This window comes from Trichosurus vulpecula, chromosome 3, assembly GCF_011100635.1.
Source record: "Trichosurus vulpecula isolate mTriVul1 chromosome 3, mTriVul1.pri, whole genome shotgun sequence".
NCBI classification, from domain to species: Eukaryota; Metazoa; Chordata; class Mammalia; order Diprotodontia; family Phalangeridae; genus Trichosurus; species Trichosurus vulpecula.
Window position 1 is genome coordinate 304,443,502 of NC_050575.1, and position 22,101 is coordinate 304,465,602.

General features: G+C 37.3%; 1 protein-coding gene across 1 annotated transcript in view; it reads right to left on the reverse strand.

Annotated features, from left to right (window-relative positions):
- LOC118842518 (disintegrin and metalloproteinase domain-containing protein 2-like) overlaps positions 1-22,101 on the reverse strand; it is a 132,713-nt gene that overhangs the window by 88,966 nt on the left and 21,646 nt on the right. The window contains exon 3 of the mRNA XM_036749996.1: positions 7,064-7,119. Coding sequence (XP_036605891.1) covers positions 7,064-7,119 — 56 coding nt within the window. The remainder of the gene's footprint in view (positions 1-7,063; positions 7,120-22,101) is intronic.

Here is a 22,101-nt window from a genome sequence, read left to right on the forward strand (position 1 = left end):
GAATAAGATATTCTGGAGGTCAGTGGAGCTAGGATTGACACCAAGAATCACCTACCCAGCAAAACTGAGTATCATGCCCCAAGGCAAAATATGGATATTCAATAAAATAGAGGACTTTCAAGCTTTCTCAGTGAAAGAACCAGAGCTGAATAGAAAATTTGACTTTCAAACACAAGATTCAAGAGAAGCATGAAAAGGTAATCAAGAAAAAGAACAAGAAAAAGAAATTGCAAGGTACTTACTAAAGTTGAACGGTTTGGTTACATTCCTACATGGAAAGATGATGTATATCATTCATGAGACCTCAGTATTAGGGTAGCTGAAGGGAATATGCATATAAATATATATGTGTATGTGTGTATATATATATATATATATGTGTGTGTGTGTGTGTGTGTATGTGTATATATATATATATATATATATATATATACACACACATAGAGAGAGGGCACAGGGTGAGTTGAAGATGAAGGGATGATATCTAAAAGAAATAAAATTAAATTAAGGGATGAGAGAGGAATATATTGAGAGAGAGAGAAAGGGAGAGATAGAATGGGGTAAATTATCTCGCATAAAAGTGGCAAGAAAAAGCAGTTCTGTAGGAAGAGAAAGAAGGCAGGTGAGGGGGAATGAGTGAATCTTGCTCTCAACAGATTTGACCTGAGGAGGGAATACCATACACACTCAATTGGGTATCTTACCCCACAGGAAAGAAGAAGGAAGAAGATAAAAAAGGGGGGATGATAGAAGGGAGGGCAGATGGGAGAAGAGGTAATCAAAAACAAACACTTTCAAAAAGGGACAGGGTCAAGGGAGAAAATTCAATAAAGGGGGATAGGTTAGGAAGGAGCAAAATATAGTTAGTCTTTCACAACATGAGTATCGTGGAACGGTTTTACATAATGATATGCATGTGGCCTATGTTGAATTGCTTGACTTCTTGGGGAGGGTGGGTGGGAAGGGAAGAGGGGAGAGAATTCGGAACTCAAAGTTTTTAAAAACAGATGTTCAAAAACAAAAAAAAAGTTTGTGCCATGCAACTGGGAAATAAAATACACAGGCAGTGGGGTGTAGAAATTTATCTTGAAAGGAAGGGAAAAGGGGATGGGAGTGGGGTGACAGAAGGCAGGGCTGACTGGGGAACGGGGCAACCAAAATATATGCCATCTTGGAGTGGGGGGGAGGGTAGAAATGGGGAGAAAATTTGTAATTCAAACTCTTACGAAAATCAATGCTGAAAACTAAATATATTAAATAAATTAAATAAAAGATAAAAAAAAATTTTCTCCAGAGGTCTCTCACATCTAACTTTTCTAAAATTCTATTTATCTCCTTAACTGCTTTCTTATTTTGTGGTGAGATTTATCTAGTTCTGAGAGGGTAAAGTTGAGGTGCTCTACTAGTATAGTTTGGCAGTCTATTTCCTCTTATAATTCAACTTTTCCTTTAAGAATGAAATTATAGAGGAAAGGATTCTGGGAAGAGGCAAAATAGGTCAGAAAATTCCAAGCTCTCCAGATTTCCTCCACAAACAAGACAAAGTACTACTTCAAGGTGAATGAAGAATGGCAAAAATAAGCAAGAGTTGGGGCAGAGTGGTACTCCTGGGACAACTTTGGCTGGAGTAAAATGTAAACACCTCCAGGCTAGCTCCACTGAAACAAGTGGGGAGCCCTAGGGGTGGCTGGGTTGGGAGGTAGACTCGACCTCAGCTACAGGAATCACCTCTTGGACAGTTTGGGGAGACAGGTGTCTGAGCAGGGGAAGATCAGGGAAGCCTCTGCTGACAAGGGACACCAGGCCCAGCTGTGCTGCTGAGATGCAGTTCTGGACAAGAAATCAGCACACACCCAGTGAGTACAGAACCAATGGGGAAGGGATGCTGCTGGCTCTGGCACTTACAGGAGAGCTGAGTTCTTCCTCTTGGTTCCAGGCCAGAGGGGAGAACTGAAGGTTATAGCCACTGGAGGGTCCTTATGGAGCAAGAGCATTTCCAGCATAGTGTGCCAGGGTTGCCTAGCTGTGGCTTGGAGGGGAAAAGGAGTGCAGAGGTTGGGCCCAGCATAAAGCTCAAAAAATAACAATAAGAAGGACCTGAAGCCAGAGGCACCATCCCCTATACACCAGGATTAGAGGTGATTATAATAATAAACTGCTAATTTTTTTTAAATATCAGGCAAAGGAAAAAGAACCCAACCATAGACAGTTACCACAGGAATGGAGAAGATCAGGATTCATCTTCAGAAGAAGATACTGAAGCAAAAAAGCCTCTCCTACCCCAAAGAGTAACATCAAATTGACATCTACCCAAAAAGAATTCATAGGAAAACTTTTAAAAAGACTTCAAAAATCAAATGAGAGAGATTGAGGAAATTTTTTTTAAAAAATAAGAACAATCCAAGAAAACAAGAAGATTAAGAAAAATCAACCAATAGAAGAGAATGTGAAACATGTTATAAGAAAAATAAATGATGTGGAGAAGAAGTCAAGAAGAGAAAACATAAGAATAATTGGACACCTGAAAAGTGTATATAGAAGAGCAAAAGAACTGGGGTTACAGCTGCAAATATCATACCTAGTATGATAACTATATGATTTAAAAAGACTTCAAAAATCAAATAAGAGAGATTGAAGAAATTTTTTTAAAAGTAAGGTGATCCAGAATCTTAAGGAAGAAAACAAATCCTTGAAAATTAGAATTGGGCAAGGAGAAGCCAGTGAAGTTACAAGAGACCAAGAAATAAAATAATAAAACAAAATATAAAGAATAAAAGCATAGAAGAGAATGTGAAACATCTTATAAGAAAAATAACTAATGTGAAGAAGAAATCAAGAAGAGAAAACATAAGAATAATTGGACATCTGAAAGCTACAATCAAAAAAAATCTTGATACAATAATACAAGAAGTAATTACAGAAAATTGTGCTGAAGTGTTAGAACAAGAAGGGAAAGTAGAAATAGAAAAAATCCACCAATCACCACCTGAAAGGGATCCTATGAGGAAAACCTACAGGAATACCATAGCCAAATTCTAAAATGCCCAGGTTAAGGAAAAAATATTACAAGCAACATGGAAAAAAAAAACAATTCAAATATGGCAGAGCCACAATTAGAATTACACAAGACCTAGTAGTTACTATACTAAAAGACTGCAGGTCTTGGAACACTATGTATGTAGAAGAGCAAAAGAACTGGGGTTACAGCTGAAAATATCATACCCAGTACGATAAGAATATGATTAAGTATAATCCTAAACAACAACAAAAAAAGGATATTCAACGAATTGACAAGACTTTCAGGATTTTGTTGCAAAAGGCCAGAATGAAATATAAAATTTGACATATGAGAGCCAAGAGAAACATAAGGTAAACATCAAAGATTAATTATAAGGGACTCAATAAGGACAAATTATTGATTTTTTTATATGAGGAAATGTAAACGGGATGTCTAAGATTGTCATTAGTAACTGGGTAGTTCAAAAGAAAGAGGGGGGTAGAGCTGAGTATAGTGTGATTCTACAAAGCAAAATGATACAGGAAAAGGCAAAAATAGTAATTATTTCATACAAATGAGGTTTGAGAGGAAGAACTGATACAGAGGTATCGGATGGGGGAGGAGGACGGGTAGTTCTGGAACCCTACTCTCATCAGGAATGGGTTAAAGAGGGAACAATGCAGATAGATAGATAGACAGATAGATAGATAGATAGATCTAGAAAGGTATAAAAGTCTTCTAAATTCAGAAAGAAATAAGAGGGCAAGGGGATAGGGAGGGGGGGAAGGATTAAGGATGGGAAAGGAAATAGAATAGGTGGGGTATAGAAGGGTGTGTTGACTAATAGGAATGGGATAAAGAGGGAACAACATATATATTTAGAAGGGTATAAAAATCTATATTGAGGCAGCTGGGTGGTACAGTGAATAGAGCACTGGCCCTGGAGTCAGGAGGACCTGAGTTCAAATCCGGCACTTGACACTTACTAACTGTGACCTTGGGCAAGTTACTTAACCCCAAATGCCTCACCTCCCCCCCAAAGAAAAAAAATTAATTCAGAAAGAAATAAGAGATTAAGGGGATACAGTGGAGGGAGAGGATAAAGGACGGATTCTTGGAGGGGGGTAGGTTAAGGAATAAGAGGGCAAGGTAGTGGGTAGAAATAAAGTAGAGGAATATAGAGGGATAGGAATAGGGCAAGAAGGATAGTGAGGAAAATAGGAAGGAGGAAAACATACAACTAATTATAATTTAGGATGTGAATGGGATGAATTTACCCACAAAATGGAACTGATAGCTGATTAAAAATTTGAATTCAACAATATGTTGCTTTTAGGAAATGCTATAAAAAAGAGAGATATACATAAACATGAAATAAAGGTCAGAAGAATTTATTATGTAAAAAAGCAAGGATAGTAATAATGATCTCAGATAAAGTTCAAGTTAAAATCAGATATAATCAGAAGAAAAAAATAAGGAAACTACACTATGTGTCGGCCCTATTAATCAACAGTTTTAGACTATATAAACATATAACTAGACACTATAGAGAATGAATGCTATGCCATTTGGTGTATATATGTTTAGAATTGACATTCATTGTGTATGGTACCTTTTAGCAAAATGTACTTTCCCTGATTATCTGTTAATTGGGCCTATTTTTTGCTTTTGCTTATTCTGAGATCATGATTGTTGTCCCTTTTTTACTTCAGCTAAAGTATAATAGATTCTATTTTAGCCCCTTAATTGTGTGTGTGTGTTTCTGTTTGAAATTTGTTTCTTGTAAACAACATACTCTTGGATTGTGTGTGATTTCTAATTCATTCTGCTATCCTCTTCCATTTTATGGATGAGTTCATCCCATTCACATTCAGAGTTATGATTACTGTATATTTCCCTCTATCCTGTTTTCTTTAGTTAATTCTTTTTTTTTACCCTGGTACTCTTCAAAAGTCCGTTTTGTTTCTGACCCCTTCCTAATTTAATCTGACCGTTTTCTTATCTCCCCTACCCCTTTGTATTATCCTCCTCCCCTCCTACTTCCCTGTTGGGTAAGATAGATTTCTAAGCCCAACTGAGCTTGTAAATAAATTCTTCCTTCTTTGAACTAGTTTAGATGATAGTGAGGTTCAAGCATTGCCTATCCTCTCACTGTAAAAGTACCCTCATCTATTGTAAAAGTTCTTCCTAGCATACCCCTTTTATGTGAGATAATTTTCCCTATTCTACCTCTCCTTTCCCTCTTCTCCCAGTACATCCCTTTCACTCCTCTTCATTTTTTTAAAACTCATACCAACATAATCGACTCACAGTCATAAACTCTGACTATGTAGACTTCTAAACTGCTTTAATAGTGTTCTTAGGAGTTACATGCACCATCTTCCCATACATGAGTATAAACAATTTAATCTTATTAAGTCCCTTATGGTTTCTCTTTCATGTTTACCTTTTTATGTTTTACTTGAGTCTTTTGTTTGAATATCAAATTTTCTACCCAGCTCTGGACTTTTCATCAGAAATGCCTGAAAGTCCTGTATTTTATTACATGTCCATTCACCCACTCTCTCCCTCCTGAAAGATTACACTCAGTTTTGCTGGGTAGGCTATTCTTAGTTGTAATATTAGCTCCTTTGTCTTCTGGAATATCATATTACAAGCCTTCTGCTCCTTTAAAGTGCTAACTGCTAAATCTTGTGTATTTCTGATTGTGACTCTATGGTACTTCCAAGGTGGTAAGATCTAGAGATATACATAGTCACTGTTCTCCTGGTCTTCAGTCTGGTCCTTAACTAGGAAGGCTCACTGATTCCTGCAGCCACAAGCACTTTTTCCTGCTTGTCAACGCTTCCCTTCAGAGCAACACCCAGTGGTGTTACATATAGGATATTAGTCTCTGAAGAATTAAGCTTGTGGGACACCTAAAGTGCAATGGCTGGGTCATATGATAGCCGTGGGCAGGCTACAACAAAATACCTACCAAGAACTTTGCAAGAGAAGCAGCATATAAAATCTCATAAAAAATACACACACACACACACACACACACACACGCACACACATGTACACACATATGACCAAAAAAAAGAAAGTGGGCCAGTCATTTGATCCAGAGTAAGGAATAACCAATAAAAAGTCTGAATGATGCGTTGCTATCCAAAGCATGTCAAAAGAACTAGGAAAAGTCCATTAGAACATTTGGTAGTGGGTAGAAGTAAAGTGGAGGAATGCAGAGGGATAGGACTAGTGTGAGAAGGATAGTGAGGAAAATAGGAAGGAGGAAAATATACAACAATAAGGGATATGAGACTTACCAGAAGACATAGGCATAGACTAAAGACATAGACAAAAAATTTTCAAGTGAGAAAGCGTGAATAGATTGCAATATGCTTTGTGGAAGAAGTACTGTTATCAATGAGATTACAAATACATTGAAATAAAAAACTATGTACCATTGGTCTTCCATTAATTTAATGGTTGAAATTCACATAGCTTTATGATTTATAAAATACTTCCAAAATCTCTTATGAGGTGGGTTACAGCACACAGTATGATATCCTTTTTACAATGAAGAGACTAAGGTTCAACAAGCCTTGTCCAAAGCCACATAGTTGTAAAATGGCAGAGATGGGACTCAAACACAAGCCCTCTGAATTCAAATCCAATACATGATATTACATTTGCATCAATTAATATTTTTGCTTTTAAATACTTCATTATTCTAAATGTTATGCTATAACCTTATGTCATAAGAGCATCAGAAGAGAAAATCTACCTCTTGATGTGTCTCCACACACTTTTTCCCCAAGTACTTACTATTTTGCTATGTACACAGGGTTCAAATATCTGTTAAAGATATTTTAAATGATATTTTAAATTCTCAAATTTCATGTTCTCAAAAAGGCAGAAATCTGAGCTGAGGGGATCCAAAGTAATATTGTTATGAATCCAGAAAATTTTCAAATTCAAATAAAAATATTTTCACGTGCAAAATGAGTTTTAGTTAATGGATATACCCAAAAGAAATTTGAATGAAGATATGAAGTGAAAGTAAAATTAACCACCTACTTTTGTTTTAGGAGCAAAGTATATGTCTTCCCTTCTACTGTAATGACATAAGATGCCTGTCATAAAAGCATATAAAAATAAATGAGAACAATTTTAATCATAATTTTTTTCAATTACTAACATTTATTACTCTTAACAAAAAGTACAAAATATATTTCTTAAATAAAAACCTGGAATTTGGGTCTAAGTATGTTGAATGTAATGGAGGTAAACTTACAATGATTGTCTTAATGTTTTAACAGTAAGAAACAAATCCATCAATTCTAAATTATTTAGCAATTAAAATTTATCATCAGATGATTTTCAGCCCACATAGCACAGAGACAAATACCACAGAATACATACTTGGGGCAACATTTTATGCCTACTCATGTACAATGTCATGTACAATGACTTTTAAAAGAATATTCAATGAAGTCAAGAATTATGTTAATAACACTTTTTAATGCCTACATAGGGTCTCTAAAATGTGACTGCATAAAGTTATTTGTAACCTCTAATATTCTGTAGGCTACAATTTATCAGGGCATTTCATTTAATTGAATATTTGGGTTAATAAACCTACACAGATTATCAATTTTCCAAAAGATTAGAATAGAATAAAATATAATAAAAACTATAAGAACATAATTTCATCTTTGATGATTCATAAACCTAGAAAGATTAGACTGAATACTAGGGCATAATCTATAAATTAGATTTTTAAAAATAAATATGATTGCCTTTTTTTTGTTTTATATCACTTATATTTCTCATTAATATCCCTCCCTATATCCGATCCAATCTCCAGGGGGTCATCCCTTACAATAAAGAATAAAAAAGGGAAAAAAACCTTACTGAAACAAATCAAACAAATCAAAAAGTCTGACATTATAGGTAGTCTTCTATAAGCATAGTACTCTGACTCTTCGACAAAGCAAGGAGAAATGTTTTCTCATATCTCCTCTTTAATCATTATAATTTTATAATATTCAACTTTGACTGTTTGAGTGTATATGTTCTTTACATTTACATTGCCAAAGTCATTTTATATATTATTTTCCTGGTTCTGACTACTACATTCCGAATCAATCTGTTACTATGAATCATTCATGCTTTTATTCATTAAATTACATTCATGCGCCACAATAAGCATTTATTAAGAGCTACTATGTGCTGACACTGTGTTAAGTGCTGAAGACACACACACACACAAACACACACACACACACACACACACACACACACACACACACAAAGCAGATATTGCCTGCCTGCCTTCAGGGAATTCACATTCTAATGAGAGAGACCACATGTAAATAACTAGGCTCATACAAGAGGAAGATACTTGTAGCTGGAGGAACTGGGTCTAAAGAATACAGGATATGAGATGTGAGACTTGAAAGAAGCCAAGGAAACTAAGAGGTGGTGGTGAGGAAAAAGAGCCTTCCATATATGGGAGACAGGACAAAGGCAGGCTTTATTGCAATAAGGGTCCAGATGAGATTTTTTATTCATTTTCGGTTGTGTCTGATTCTTTGTGCCCCTTGTAATGCCAATCATGGCAGCACATCTGAGGACCACTGCTGTGATCAATTTCAGGGGGTCCAATCATACAGTATAATGAACTCTCTATTTATTCAGCAATAAACCAAAGCACTGTTCAATAAAGCATAGCATAACATTCATGGCAACATCCTTAAGCTAAGTATAACATTTAACATTCATATTATCTCATATTGTTACATCCTTAAAGGGTAGCAGAAAACACCACACCATCCACCCCTAGGTCATAGTAAGGGCAATCTCCTTAAGATGGCAGCTGGAAAGCAGGGTCTTGCATGAGCTCCCCGCCAAGTCCCTCCAAAAACCTATAAAAATGGCTCTGAACAAATTCTAGAACTGCATAACCCACAAAATAGCAGAGGGAAGCAAGGCTCCAGCCCGGGACAGCCTGGATGGTCGGTGGGTGAGGTCTATCACACATGGAGCTGGGAGCGGAGGGGAGCAGAGCCCAGCATGGGCCATGTGGACCAACCAGACCAGGAGCCGGGCAGAACAGGCCCTAACACCCTGAATCAGTGAGCTGTGGCAGTTACCAGACTTCTCAACCCACAAACGCCAAAGACAACAGAGAAGGTTAGTGGGAAAAGCTGATTAGGGAAGAGGGGAGAGAATTTGGAACTCAAAGTTTTAAAAACAGATGTTCAAAAACAAAAAAAAAAAGTTTTTGCATGAAACTAGGAAATAAGATACGCAGGCAATGGGGCGTAGAAATTTATCTTGCACTACAAGAAAGGAAGGAAAAAGGGGATGGGAGGGGAGTGGGGTGACAGAAAGGAGGGCTGACTGGGGAATGGGGCAACTAAAATATACGCCATCTTGGAGTGGGGGGGAGGGTAGAAATGGGGAGAAAATTTGTAATTCAAACTCTTGTGAAAATCAGTGCTGAAAACTAAATATATTAAATAAATACATTTTTTAAAAAAAGAACAATCTCCTTAATCATTACCAAGCATCCAAGCAAAGTCTTCTTTCATCTTGACCCAAGGTTGACCTACAAGTCCCATAGCTCTTCCTCTGCAGGCCTACTGCTCCGGACTCTGACTCTCCCCTGGATTCACACATACACAGTTCACACAGTCCCAGCTCATGGGACTGCTCCACTTCAAGCTCCTGCCCAACAGCAGGCTCCAAAGTTTCCTGCCCACAGCTTCCATTTCTGAGAAAACAAACCTTAACAGGGTAGCAACACACACCACCAACACCACCATCTCAATTCACCCTCAAAGTCCAGAGGCTCTGTGCTAACAGCTCAGTTCACTTTAACAGCTCTCAAAAGGGGCTTAAGCTAAGCCTCCTTCCCATGGGCAGGTCTCTGCCCTACAGCTCCACTCACCTCCACTCACCTTCAAAGTTCAGAGGCTCCTTCAGCAAGTTTCTGCCATCAAAGCTCTCCTCTGAGCTCCTGGAGGCTCTCCTCTGCACTCCTGGAGGCTCTTCCCAGCTCTTTTAGGTATCCTCTAAGCTCTTAGTTCAAAAGCGTCTTATTTTCTCAACTCTGGCTCTCTCTCAGACTTCTTCTCAATGCTGGCAGCTCTCTTGCTGTCTTCTCTTCAACACCCTCTGGATGTCTCACACCCTGGGCTCTCCTATATTCAGTTCCAGCCAGCATCTGATTGGAACTTACGTCTCTGACTGGTTGAATTCATGCACATCTGATTGGCTAGTATTCAATGCACATATAAGTCTCTGATTGGCTAAAACTCCATGCACTTTCAATCCAACAAAAATACCACTTTGCTTGCCATTACACCCCTTTTAAGGGGCTTTTCTTGGCAAAGATACTGGAGTGGTTTGCCATTGTCTTCTCCAGTTCATTTTACATATGAGGAAACTGAGGCAAACAGGTTAAGTGATTTGCCCATGGTCACACAGATGGCAAGTGTCTGGGGCCAGATTTTAACTCAGCAAGATGACTTCTTGACTCCAGACTCAGAACTCTATCCATTGAGCCACCTAGCTGACTAACCAGATAAGATTAGATTATATAAATTTGTAGTGGGTCAAATTAATATGGTTTTATGACTTCCTTCTGCTCCATTCAACAACATGTAAACAGGAGAAAATGAGATGGATGGTTATGAGTAATCCAGTTTAGGGGATTGACAAGGTAGGACAAGAGAACAAGGGGACAGGGAATGGAGGATGTGGGATTATGTAGAGTTGAGTTGGTTCATACAAGGGTTGAGATAGGGAAGAGAAGACAGTGTAGCCAGTACTGGGGTGATGGCCTGGGAAAGAACTAATGAATGTTGCCTCCAAGAAAAATATAAATTGGTCTCAGGCCATGGAAGAGCTCAAAAAGGATTTGGAAAAGCAAGTAAGAGAAGCAGAGGAAAAACTGGGAAGAGAAATGAGAATGATGCAAGAAAATCATGAAAAGCAAATCAACAATTTGCTAAAGGAGACCCAAAAAATACTAAATAACACCTTAAAAATAGACTAACCCAAATGGCAAAAGAGCTCCAAAAAGCCAATGAGGAGAAGAATGCCTTAAAAGGCAGAATTAGCCAAATGGGAAAGGAAGTCTGAAGAAAATACCACCTTAAAAATTAGAATGGAGCAAGTGGAAGCTAATGACCTTATGAGAAATCAAGAATTTATGAAACAGAACCAAAAGAATGAGAAAAATGGAAGACAATGTGAAATATCTCATTGGAAAAACCACTAACCTGGAAAATAGATCCAGAAGAGATAATTTAAAAATTATTAGACTAACTAAAACTATGAACAAAAAAAGAGCCTAGACATCATCTTTCAAGAAATTATCAAGGAAAACTCCCTGGATATTCTAGAACCAGAGGGTAAAACAGATACTGAAAGAATCCACTGATAGCCTCTTGAAAAAGATCCTGGGGCGGAGCCAAGATTTCCACATGAAAACAATGAAAACAGTGCCTTACCGGAGCTCTCTCACAAGTTCTGTCAGATTCCTATAAAAAAGTGGATCTGAGCAGATTTGAGAGAGTTAGAAACCGCAAGCAGTCTGAGTGAGGCAAACTTCCAAGCCAGGAGAGTCCAAAAGGCTGACGGTATGAATCTGTAGGCTGGGAGAGCGCTCCGTGTATGGAGCTGCTCCAGAAAGCACCAAAGCGGAAGCAGCTGTGGAAACCAACGTGCGAGACAGGCTGGGAGAAGAGCAGTATTTGAGCTTTACTGTCATTGGATCTGGTTCAAGAAGGGAATAACACACCCTGATGAGTATAGAAATCTAACTTGTCCTACAAGCAGTAGGAGGGGAAAGGGGGAAAAAAGGGAGGAGGGGTGGTCAGAAGGGAGGGAAGAAGTAGCAAGTGGAAAACGGTAACATAAGGGAGGGGAATCAAGAGGGAGGGTAAACTGAGGAAGGGGGCAGTCAAAACAAAACTTTCTTGAGGAGTGGAAGGGGAAAGGGAAAAATAAAAGCATAAACAGGAGGGAAATAGGATGGAGAAAAAGACACAGATAGAAATCATAACTGTGAATGTGGATGGGATGAATTCTCCCATAAAACAGAAGCAAAAAGCAGAATGGATTAAAAACCATAATCCTACAATATGCTATTTACAAGAAACACATTTGAAACAGGGGGATACACACAGGGTAAAGGTAAAAGGCTGGAGTAAAATATATTGGGTTTCAGCTAAAGTAAAAAAAGCATGTGTAACTCAAAGTTTTAAAAACAGATGTTCAAAAACAAAAAAAAAAGTTTTTGCATGCAACTAGAAAATAAGATACACAGACAATGGGGCGTAGAAATTTATCTTGCCCTACAAGAAAGGAAGGGAAAAGGGGATGGGAGGGGAGCAGGGTGACAGAGGGGAGGGCTGACTGGGGAACAGGGCAACCAGAATATATGCCATCTTGGAGTGGGAGGGAGGGTAGAAATGGGGAGAAAATTTCTGAGTCAAACTCTTGTGAAATTCAATGCTGAAAACTAAATATATTGAATAAAAAAATTATTTCCTATAAAAAAAGCAGGTGTAGCAATCCGAATCTCAGACAAAGCAAAAGTAAAGATAGATTTAATTAAAAGAGATAAGGAAGGACACTACATCCTGCTAAAAGGCACCATAAACAATGAAGCAATATCATTGTTTAACATATATGCACCAAGTGGTATGGCATGCAAATAGTTAAGGAGGTAAACAGAATTTTAGAAAAGGCAGATATGATAGACCTCTGGAGAAAACTGAATGGCGATAAAAAGGAATATACTTTCTTCTCAGCAGCACATGGCACATACTCAAAAATTGACCATGTACTAGGGCATAAAAACCTCACAATCCAGTGCAGAAAGGCAGAAGTAGTCAAAGCATACTTTTCAGATCACAATGCAATAAAAATTATTTGTAATAAAGAACCATGGAAAAATAAGCTAAAAATTAATTGGAAACTAAATAATCTAATTCTAAAGAATGAATGGGCCAAAGAACAAATCAGAGAAACAATTAAAAACTTCACTCAAGAGAATGACAATATTGACACAACATACCAAAACTTACAGGATGCAGCAAAAGCAGTTCTTAGGGGAAGTTATATATCTCTAAATGCTTACATGAATAAAATAGAGAAAAAGGAGATCAACGAATCAGGCATGCAACTGAAAAAGCTAGAAAAAGAACAAATTGAAAATCATCAATTAAATATCAAATTAGAAATACTGAAAATCAAAGGAGAGATTAATAAAATTGAAACCAAGACAACTATTGCATTAATAAATAAAACAAAGAGCTGGTTTTATGAAAAAACCAATAAAATTTATAAACCTTTGAATATGATTTAAAAAAGAAGAAAAGGGTGAATTTACCTCTAATGAAGAGGAAATCAAAACAATAATTAGGAATTATTTTGCACAAATGTATGTCCACAAATTTGACAACCTTAGAGATATGGATGAATATCTACAAAAATATAAATTGCCCAGGTTAACAGAAGAGGAAGTAAAATTTATGAATAACCCCATCTCAGAAAAAGAAATTGAGCAAGCCATCAATGAACTCCCTAGGAAAAAATCTCCAGGGCCAGATGGTTTTACATGTGAATTTTATCAAACATTTAAAGAACAATTAATTCCTATACATTGTAGACTATTTGGGAAAATAGGTGAAGGAGTCCTATCAAATTCTTTTTATGACACAAATATGGTACTAATACCCAAACCAGTTACAGTCAAAACAGAGAAAGATAACTATAGACCAATTTCCCTAATGAATATCGATGCAAAAATTTTAAATAAAATAGTAGCAAAAAGATTGCAGCAACTTATCATGAGAATAACACACTATGACCAGGTAGGATTTATTCCAGGAATGCAAGACTGGTTCAATATTAGGAAAACTACTAGCATAATTGACCGTATCAACAACAAAACTCGCAGAAACCATATGATCATCTCAATAGATGCAGAAAAAGCCTCTGACAAAATACAACACCCATTCCTATTAAAAACACTAGAAAGCATAGGAATAAATGGAACCTTCCTTTAAATTATAAATAGCCTCTACCTAAAACCATCAACAAGCATTATTTGTAATGGGGATAAGCTACATGCATTCCCAATAAGATCAGGGGTGAAACAAGGATGTCCATTATCACCCCTACTATTCAATTTGGTACTAGAAACAGCTGTAGCAATCGGAGAAGAAAAAGAAATTGAAGGAATTAGAATAGGCAAAGAAGAAACTAAATTATCACTTTTTCAGATGATATGATAACTTACTTAGAGAAACCTAGAGAATCAATTAAAAAACTACTTGAAATAAAGTTGCAGGATATAAAATAAACCCACATAAATCCTTGGCATTCCTATACGTTACTAACAAAGCCCAACAACGAGAGAGAAAGAGAAATTCCATTCAAAGTTACTATAGACACTATAAAATATTTGGAAGTCTATCTGCCAAGACAAACCCAGGGCCTATATGAACATAAATATGAAACAGTTTTCACGCGAATAAAGTCAGATCTAAATAAATGGAAAAATATTAGTTGCTCATGGTTAGGCTGAGCTAATATAATAAAAATAACAATTTTACCTAAATTAATCTATCTATTCAGTGCCATACCAATCAAACTACCAAAAAATTATTTTACATAGCTGGACAAAATAGTAACAAAATTCATCTGGAAGAACAAGAGGTCTAGAATATCTACAGCATTAATGAAAAGAAATGCTAGGGAAGGTGGCCTAGCCATACCAGATATTAAACTGTACTATAAAGCAGCAGTCATCAACACTACCTGGTACTGGCTAAGAAACAGAGTAGTGGCTCAGTGGAATAAGGTAGGTACACAAGATGCAGAAGTCAACGACTTGTACTCTTTGATAGACCCAAAGAATCTAGCTTCTGGGCGAAGAATTCACTATTTCACAAAAACTGCTCGGAAAATTGGAAAATGGTAGGGCAGAAACTTGGCATAGACCAATATCTTACACCCTAAACCAAAATAAAGTCAAAATGGGCTCATGATTTAGGAATAAAGGCTGATACTATAAGCAATTTGGGAGAGCAAGGAATAGTTTACCTGTCAGATTTATGGAAAAGAAAAGAATTCACGACCCAACAAGAGATAGAGAGCATTATAAAAATGCAAAACAGATAATTTTGATTATGTTAAATTGAAACGTTTTTGTATTAAAAAAGCCAATGTAACAAAGATTAGGAGGGAAGCAGAAAATTGGGAGAAAATCTTTACAACTAGTGTCTCTGACAAAGGCCTCATCTTTAAAATATACAAGGAACTGAGCCAAATATATAAGAATACAAGTCATTCCCCAATTGAGAAATGGTCAAAGGATATGAACAGGCAGTTTTCAGAGGAAGAAATTAAAGATTATCTATAGGCACAAGAAAAAATGCTCTAAATCACTACTGATTAGAGAAATACAAATCAGAAAAACTCTTAGGTACCACATCTCTCCTGTCACATTGGCTAAAATGACAAAACAGGAAAATGATAAATGCTGGAGAAGATGTCGGAAAATTGGAACACTGTTACATTGCTGGTGGAGTTGTGAACTGATCCAGCCATTCTGGAGAGCAATTTAGAACTATGCCCAAAGAGCTATAAAAATGTTCATACCCTTTGACCCAGCAATACCACTTCTAGGGTTGTATCCCAAAGAGATCACACAAGTGGGAAAAGGACCCATATGTACAAAAATATTTATAGCGGCTCTTTTTGTGGTAGCTAAGAATTGGAAATCAAAGGGATGCCCATCAATTGGGGAATGACTGAACAAGTTGTGGTATATGAAGGTAATGGAATACTATTGTGCTATAAGAAATGGGGATGATATGGACTTCATAACAACCTGGAAAAATCTACACGATATAATGCTGAGTGAGCAGAGCAGAACCAGGAGAACATTATACACAATAATAGATATATGGATTCTGTGAGGACTAACCCTGATATACTTTGCTCTTCTCAGCAACACAAGGTGCAAAGACAACTCCAAAGGACTCATGATGGGGAATGCTATCTACATCCAGAGAAAGAACTACGAAGTATGAATGCAGATTGAAGCATACTTTATGCTCGCCTTTTTTTTCCCTTTTCTCTCTTTTGTTCTTGTTTTTGTTTTTTTTGGAGGGTTCTGTTTCTTCTTTCTCATGATTCATTCCTCTGGTCATAAGCTCATTGTGAAGTTATATGTAAAAGATATATCGGATTCCATGCCATCTTGGGGAGGGAGGGTGGGGAGGGAAGGAAGAAAATCTGGAACTCAAAATTATGTAGAACTGAGCGTTGTAAACTAAAAATTAAAAAAAAATTAAAAAAAGATCCCAGAAAGAAAACTCCTAGGAACGTGGTACCCTAATTCCAGGGTTCCCAGGTCAAGGAGAAAATATTGCAAGCAGCCAGGAAGAAAAAATTTGAATATTGTGGAAACATAATCAGGATAATACAAGATCTAGCAGTTTCTACATTAAGGGATTGAAGGGCTTGGAATATGATATTCCAAAAGTCAAAGGAGCTATGGTTAAAACCAAGAATCACCTGCTCAGGGCAAAATATGGATTTTCAATAAATAGAGGACTTTCAAGCAGTCTCAATGAAAAGACCAGAGCTTAATAGAAAATTTGACTTTCAAATACGAAAATCAAGAGAAGCATGAAAAGGTAAACAGGAAAGAGAAATCATAAGGGACTTACTAAAGTTGAACCATTTTGTTTACATTCCTACATGGAAAGATGATATTTGCAACTCATGAGACCTTTCTCAGTATTAGGGTAGTTGAAGGGAATATACATTGTATATATAGACAGAAGGCACAGGGTGATTGAATATGAAGGAATGATATCTAAAAAAAATATAATTAAGGTGTGAGAGAGGAAGATATTGGGAGAAGGAGAAAGGGAGAGACAGAATGGGGTAAATTATCTCACATAAAAGTGGCAAGAAAAAACTTATAATGGAAGGGAAGAGGGGGCAAGTGAAAGGGAATGAGTGAATCTTGCTCTCATTGGATTTGACTTAAGGAGGGAAGAACACACTCAATGGGGTATCTTACCCTACAGAAAAGTGGGGGGAAGGAGATAAGAGGGGGGGATGACAGAAGGGAGGGCAGATTGGGAGAGGAGGTAGTTAAAAGCTAACACTTTTGAAAAGGGACAGGGTCAAGGGAGAAAATTGAATAAAGGGGGACAGGATAGGATGGAGGGAAGTATAGTTAGTTTTTCACAACATGACAATTTTGGAAGTGTTTTGCATAACAATACATGTGTGGCCTATGCTGAATTGCTTGCCTTCTCAAGATGGGTGGATGGGGAGGGAAGAAGGGAGAGAATTTGGAACTCAAAGTTCTAAAAACAAATGTTCAAAAAAAAGTTGTTTTTACATGCAACTGGAAAATAAGATATACATACAGGCAATGGGGTATAGAAATCTATCTTGCCCTATGAGAAAGTAAGGGGAAAGGGAATAAGGTGGGGAGGGGAGTGGGGTGACTGAAGGGAGGGCAGACTGGGGAAAGGGGCAATCAGAATATATGCCATCTTGGGGTGGAGGGGAGGGTAGAAATGGGCAGAAAATTTGTAACTCAAAATCTTGTGGAAATCAATGTTGAAAACTAAAAATCTTAAATAATAAAAAATAAATTTAAAAAAAAGAACCAACCAGTGTTGAGAAAGGAAGTTATGATCAAGATGAAGAAATGGGTTAAGAGTTGTAAGGCATGGGGAAAGATAGAATGATAAAAGGTTAACATCAAATAAAGGAATTTCCAGGTTTTTAAACAAGGAAGGAAGACAATTAGAAGTGTTGGCAAGAAGAAGGATATGATTATCTATCTCTATGTGCAGCTGAGGTAGAGTAGAGTAGGACATAACTAAGTAGAAATGAACTGTAAAGTTAAGGTATTTGAGGGAATATTAATGTTAGGGGCGCTCTGGACCTAGGCCCCCCGAGAGGGTAGTGAGACGCCAGGGAGTCTGGACCTGCTGACGTGGCAATGCCTGCATGGCTTCTGCCACCTCAGTACCGGGGCGGCTCTAACTGGAGGAGCTCCACCCTCGGGGAGGAACTGGGGAGGAGCCAACCCAGAACACCCTGATATAAGGCGCGCCCCAGAGAGGGTCAGTGGGATTTGTGTGTGAGATTTCTGGTACGCCATTGCAATAAAACTGCTTGTCGCATTCCGGTGTACAGCCTGGTGATTCTCCTCTCGCATCCCCCGAGAGGAGCCGGAGACGTCCGAAGACCCGAGGGCAGGGTAAGTGGTAGGCGGTAGTCGGGGAGAGCGGGGTGCCAAGTGGGGCACATCCCGCCCGGCCGCCGACATATTAATACATATATTAAAGTCCCCTAGTATGAAGGCATGAGAGGGAGAGAAGAGAGAAGAGAAGACAAGCACTCAAATCACTGGAGAAGAAAGAATGGAATGGACTGGATTGGGGTGAGACTTAATAGAGGTAGAACAAACTTAAGACTATTTCGATAGTTCAGGTAAGAAGCCGTGAGGACCTAAATTAGGATGATGAGTATATAAAAATGGAGAGGAGATGTATATAAAAGATCTTGTGGAAGTATGAACAACAAGATTTGGCTACTGACTGAGTACATGGGATATCTCTCTCCTAGGCCTTCTCTTCTCAAACTATGCCTATTCCCTTAGTAATTTCATTAGCTCCAATATGTCCATTTATCCCTAGGCAGAGAGCTCCCAAATCTACTTGATCTCTAAATCTATGCAGGGACAAGAGTGTTCCCACCTCATTTCCACAGAATCTTTAACTTTCTTCAAGTCCAGCTTGCTTCTCTTCAGGTATCACCTTAAACGAGGAAGCCTTTTTAGTTGTTCTTTGTCATTAGTATTTTCTTCCTCCTCAAATTATCATAGGACCATAGATTTACATTAGAAAGGATCTCAAAGGCCATCTAGTCCAATCCCTCATTTTAGAAATGAGGAAACTCAGGCCCAATGAGGGTGACTTGTACAACATCACAAAGATAGGAAGTTTTCAAGGTGGGATTTACACCTAGGACCTTTGACTCTAGAATCAGTACTTTCTGTGCTACAACAACAGATCCCATTGCCCAGGGGACTGGGGCGCACTCTCCCCCAATAAGGGACTCTAGCTCCCATATGGACAGAATTCAGCCCTAGTGGAGTCTGGTCTCTAAAGAAAATGACCAGGCTTTTTCTCATTACCTCTAGATATTTATGCCCACACCCCACCTAGAAATTCTGTGAAAAATCACTTAAAGTAAGGTTTGACATATAGAGAGTTCCCTCCCCCCCCAAAAATAATTATCAATATACAATGTATATCATCACGTAGAGGGTAGCTATATCCTCCACACAAAGGACATACTTAGAAAAGATTCATAAGCACACATTGAAAAAACTTAAAACATGAAACAGTGACTAGACTGAGCAGCTGACCAGGGACCTATGACTATTCCAGTTACCCAGCTATCTATGTGTAGAAGTACTGCAACACCCAGTACAATGTAAGTTCCCTAAAGCCAATATCTGTTTTTATTTTTGTCTTTGTATCCTCCAGCATGTGATATATCATTGTCACTTAATACATACTTGAATTTAATCTACAAATCAAACCCTAATTACTCTCTCAAACTCCTCTCTTGGATAAACAGCTGCCTGCTAGATATCTTTATATGAATGGCCCATAACCAACTCCAAATCAACATTTCCCAAATGGAAACTTCACCCTCAGATACAAAAGTAGAAAAAGGTCCTTGAGCTATTAAGTTAGGTAGCTTTATCTTATTTTTGATGGACTGATGTTATTTTAATTTTTTATTTGGTATTAAATTTTTATTTTTTAATTAACAGAAAGTGGTTTCTCTTCTTCACACTCCACTTCCCCATTTAAAAAAAAGAAAGAGAAAAGAAAAACAAATTCCTTGTAAAAAAAAAAAAGCGCAGTTGTACAAAATAAATTCTCTCACCTGTCATATTAAAAAAAATTTGTTTCATTCTGCACCCTAAAACTATCACCTCTACATCAGGAGATAACTAGCATGCTTCATCACTGGTCCTCTGAAATAATGGATAGACATTGCATTTAATCATAGTTTTTACAGCTTTCAAAGTTGTTTACCTTTATGCTGTTTTTGTTATTGTATAAACTGTTCATTAGGTTATCTCATTTCTTTCCTCATCAGTCAATGTTTTCAAAATTATTCATTTTTATAACATTGATACGATAGCATATAAATTATTATGGTTCTACTCACTTCACACTGTACCAATCCATACAAGCCTTTCCATGTCTCTTCAAAATCATCATTCATTTCTCATAACCAATAGTATTCCATCACATTTATATACCATGCTTCATTCATCCACTCCTCAATTAGTGGGCATAATAATAAATAGCATATTAATAACAAGTACAGGGTACACAAGGAAAAAACAGTCCAAAATGGAGATTTATCCTGATTAATGAGTGAATTAAAGATCAAACCACAGAAATATTAATAATTACATGAAAGACAATGAGAATGATGAAACAAAATACCAAAATTTCTCTTGGGCAAAAAATAATCCCTAAGGATATACATTAACAAAATAGAAAAAGCACAAAATTAATGAGCAAAATGCATGATTTAAAATTTAGAAAATCAACAAGTAAACAAACCCCAAATAAGAAAAAAAAGGAAATTTGGAAATCAAAGGAGAGCAATAAAACAGAAAAGGACAACAGAATTAACAAACAAAAATAAAAGCTTTCTTAAAGACTAAAAAAGCTGATAAAACTTTTAGCCAATCCAAATGAAAAGAATAGAAAATCAAATTAGGAAATTTTTTAAATGAACAAAGTAAATTTACAACAAAAAATTATCAGTTATGTCACTAGAACTGGGAATTTTAAAAGATTATCTACAAAAATATTCCAATCAGCAGAATTAGAGTTATTAAATATAATTTCAATTATATTGAATTGAAATCAAATTAGATGTAAAGAAACTACCACAGGAAAAGAAAACTCCTGGTCCAAGTAGATTTACAATATAATTCTGTAAAATGTTTCAAGGATAACTAATATACATAAAACATGTGGTCTAAGGGCTTACAAAGCTCTGAGACTCCTACTCACAATGAGGAATAGAATCTCTGAACAAGCTACATCACCCCTCAAGACGGTAGGGAAACCCCCTGAGGGGTCAGAAGATTGTTTCTTTAGTGTAAGTGGCATTCCAGGGCATTTTCTCAGTATTAGTCACAAGTTACAGTTATTAACTCCCTTATATAAAGGATCATTTCTAGTGATTAGCACCTATTATATCAATGATCCCCTCCAGTGATTAGCATCATTATCATTTGACTCAATTAAATTTACTTGCTAACACAATGTGGCTGCTAGGTGAGTCAAGCTACTGCTGATCCAGAGTAAGTTAGTAGCTCTTCAAGGCCACTGCTACCACTTCATCCATATTTGGCCTCTCTCAGCATAAACTCCATCCAGCTCCTGGACATCTGATGCCCATTATTCCAACTTTTCAAAGATCATAAGACTGTAGTCATCTCCAATATTCCTTCACCTAAAAGCAAGAAAGAACAAATGCAAACAGGCAAAGAAAGCATTCATGGGCTACATGTCAGGACAAGGGGAGAGATCAGCAGCTGGAAACAGAGAGCCATGGTTGCCAATACTATTTGTCTCAGCAACAATAAAACCATGCTCTCTTGGCTTCATGGTGGGTGAGAGAAGGTCCAAGGCCTCTCTTCAACCTATAGAAGATCAGTAGCAGCATATCCTTGCTTACCACCAAAGTGGAGAAAAAGGTCTGAACTGCCCTTGCAGGAATTTCTTGTATGCATACCCATTTCTAGGTCAGCATCCAGTTAAAAAAAAACTTTCTTCATCACATAGTTAGCAAACTCAAAATAATCATAGCTGCAAATACCCTTTGAAGCCCACAGGGGAACTGCATCAGCCAAGTATATTATGCTTGCTCAAAAATTAAGAGAGCTGTAGGGGCTCTTCTACATAACGTGCACTTGCCTCCCCCTGCCTCCACACATGGCACCACCTCCT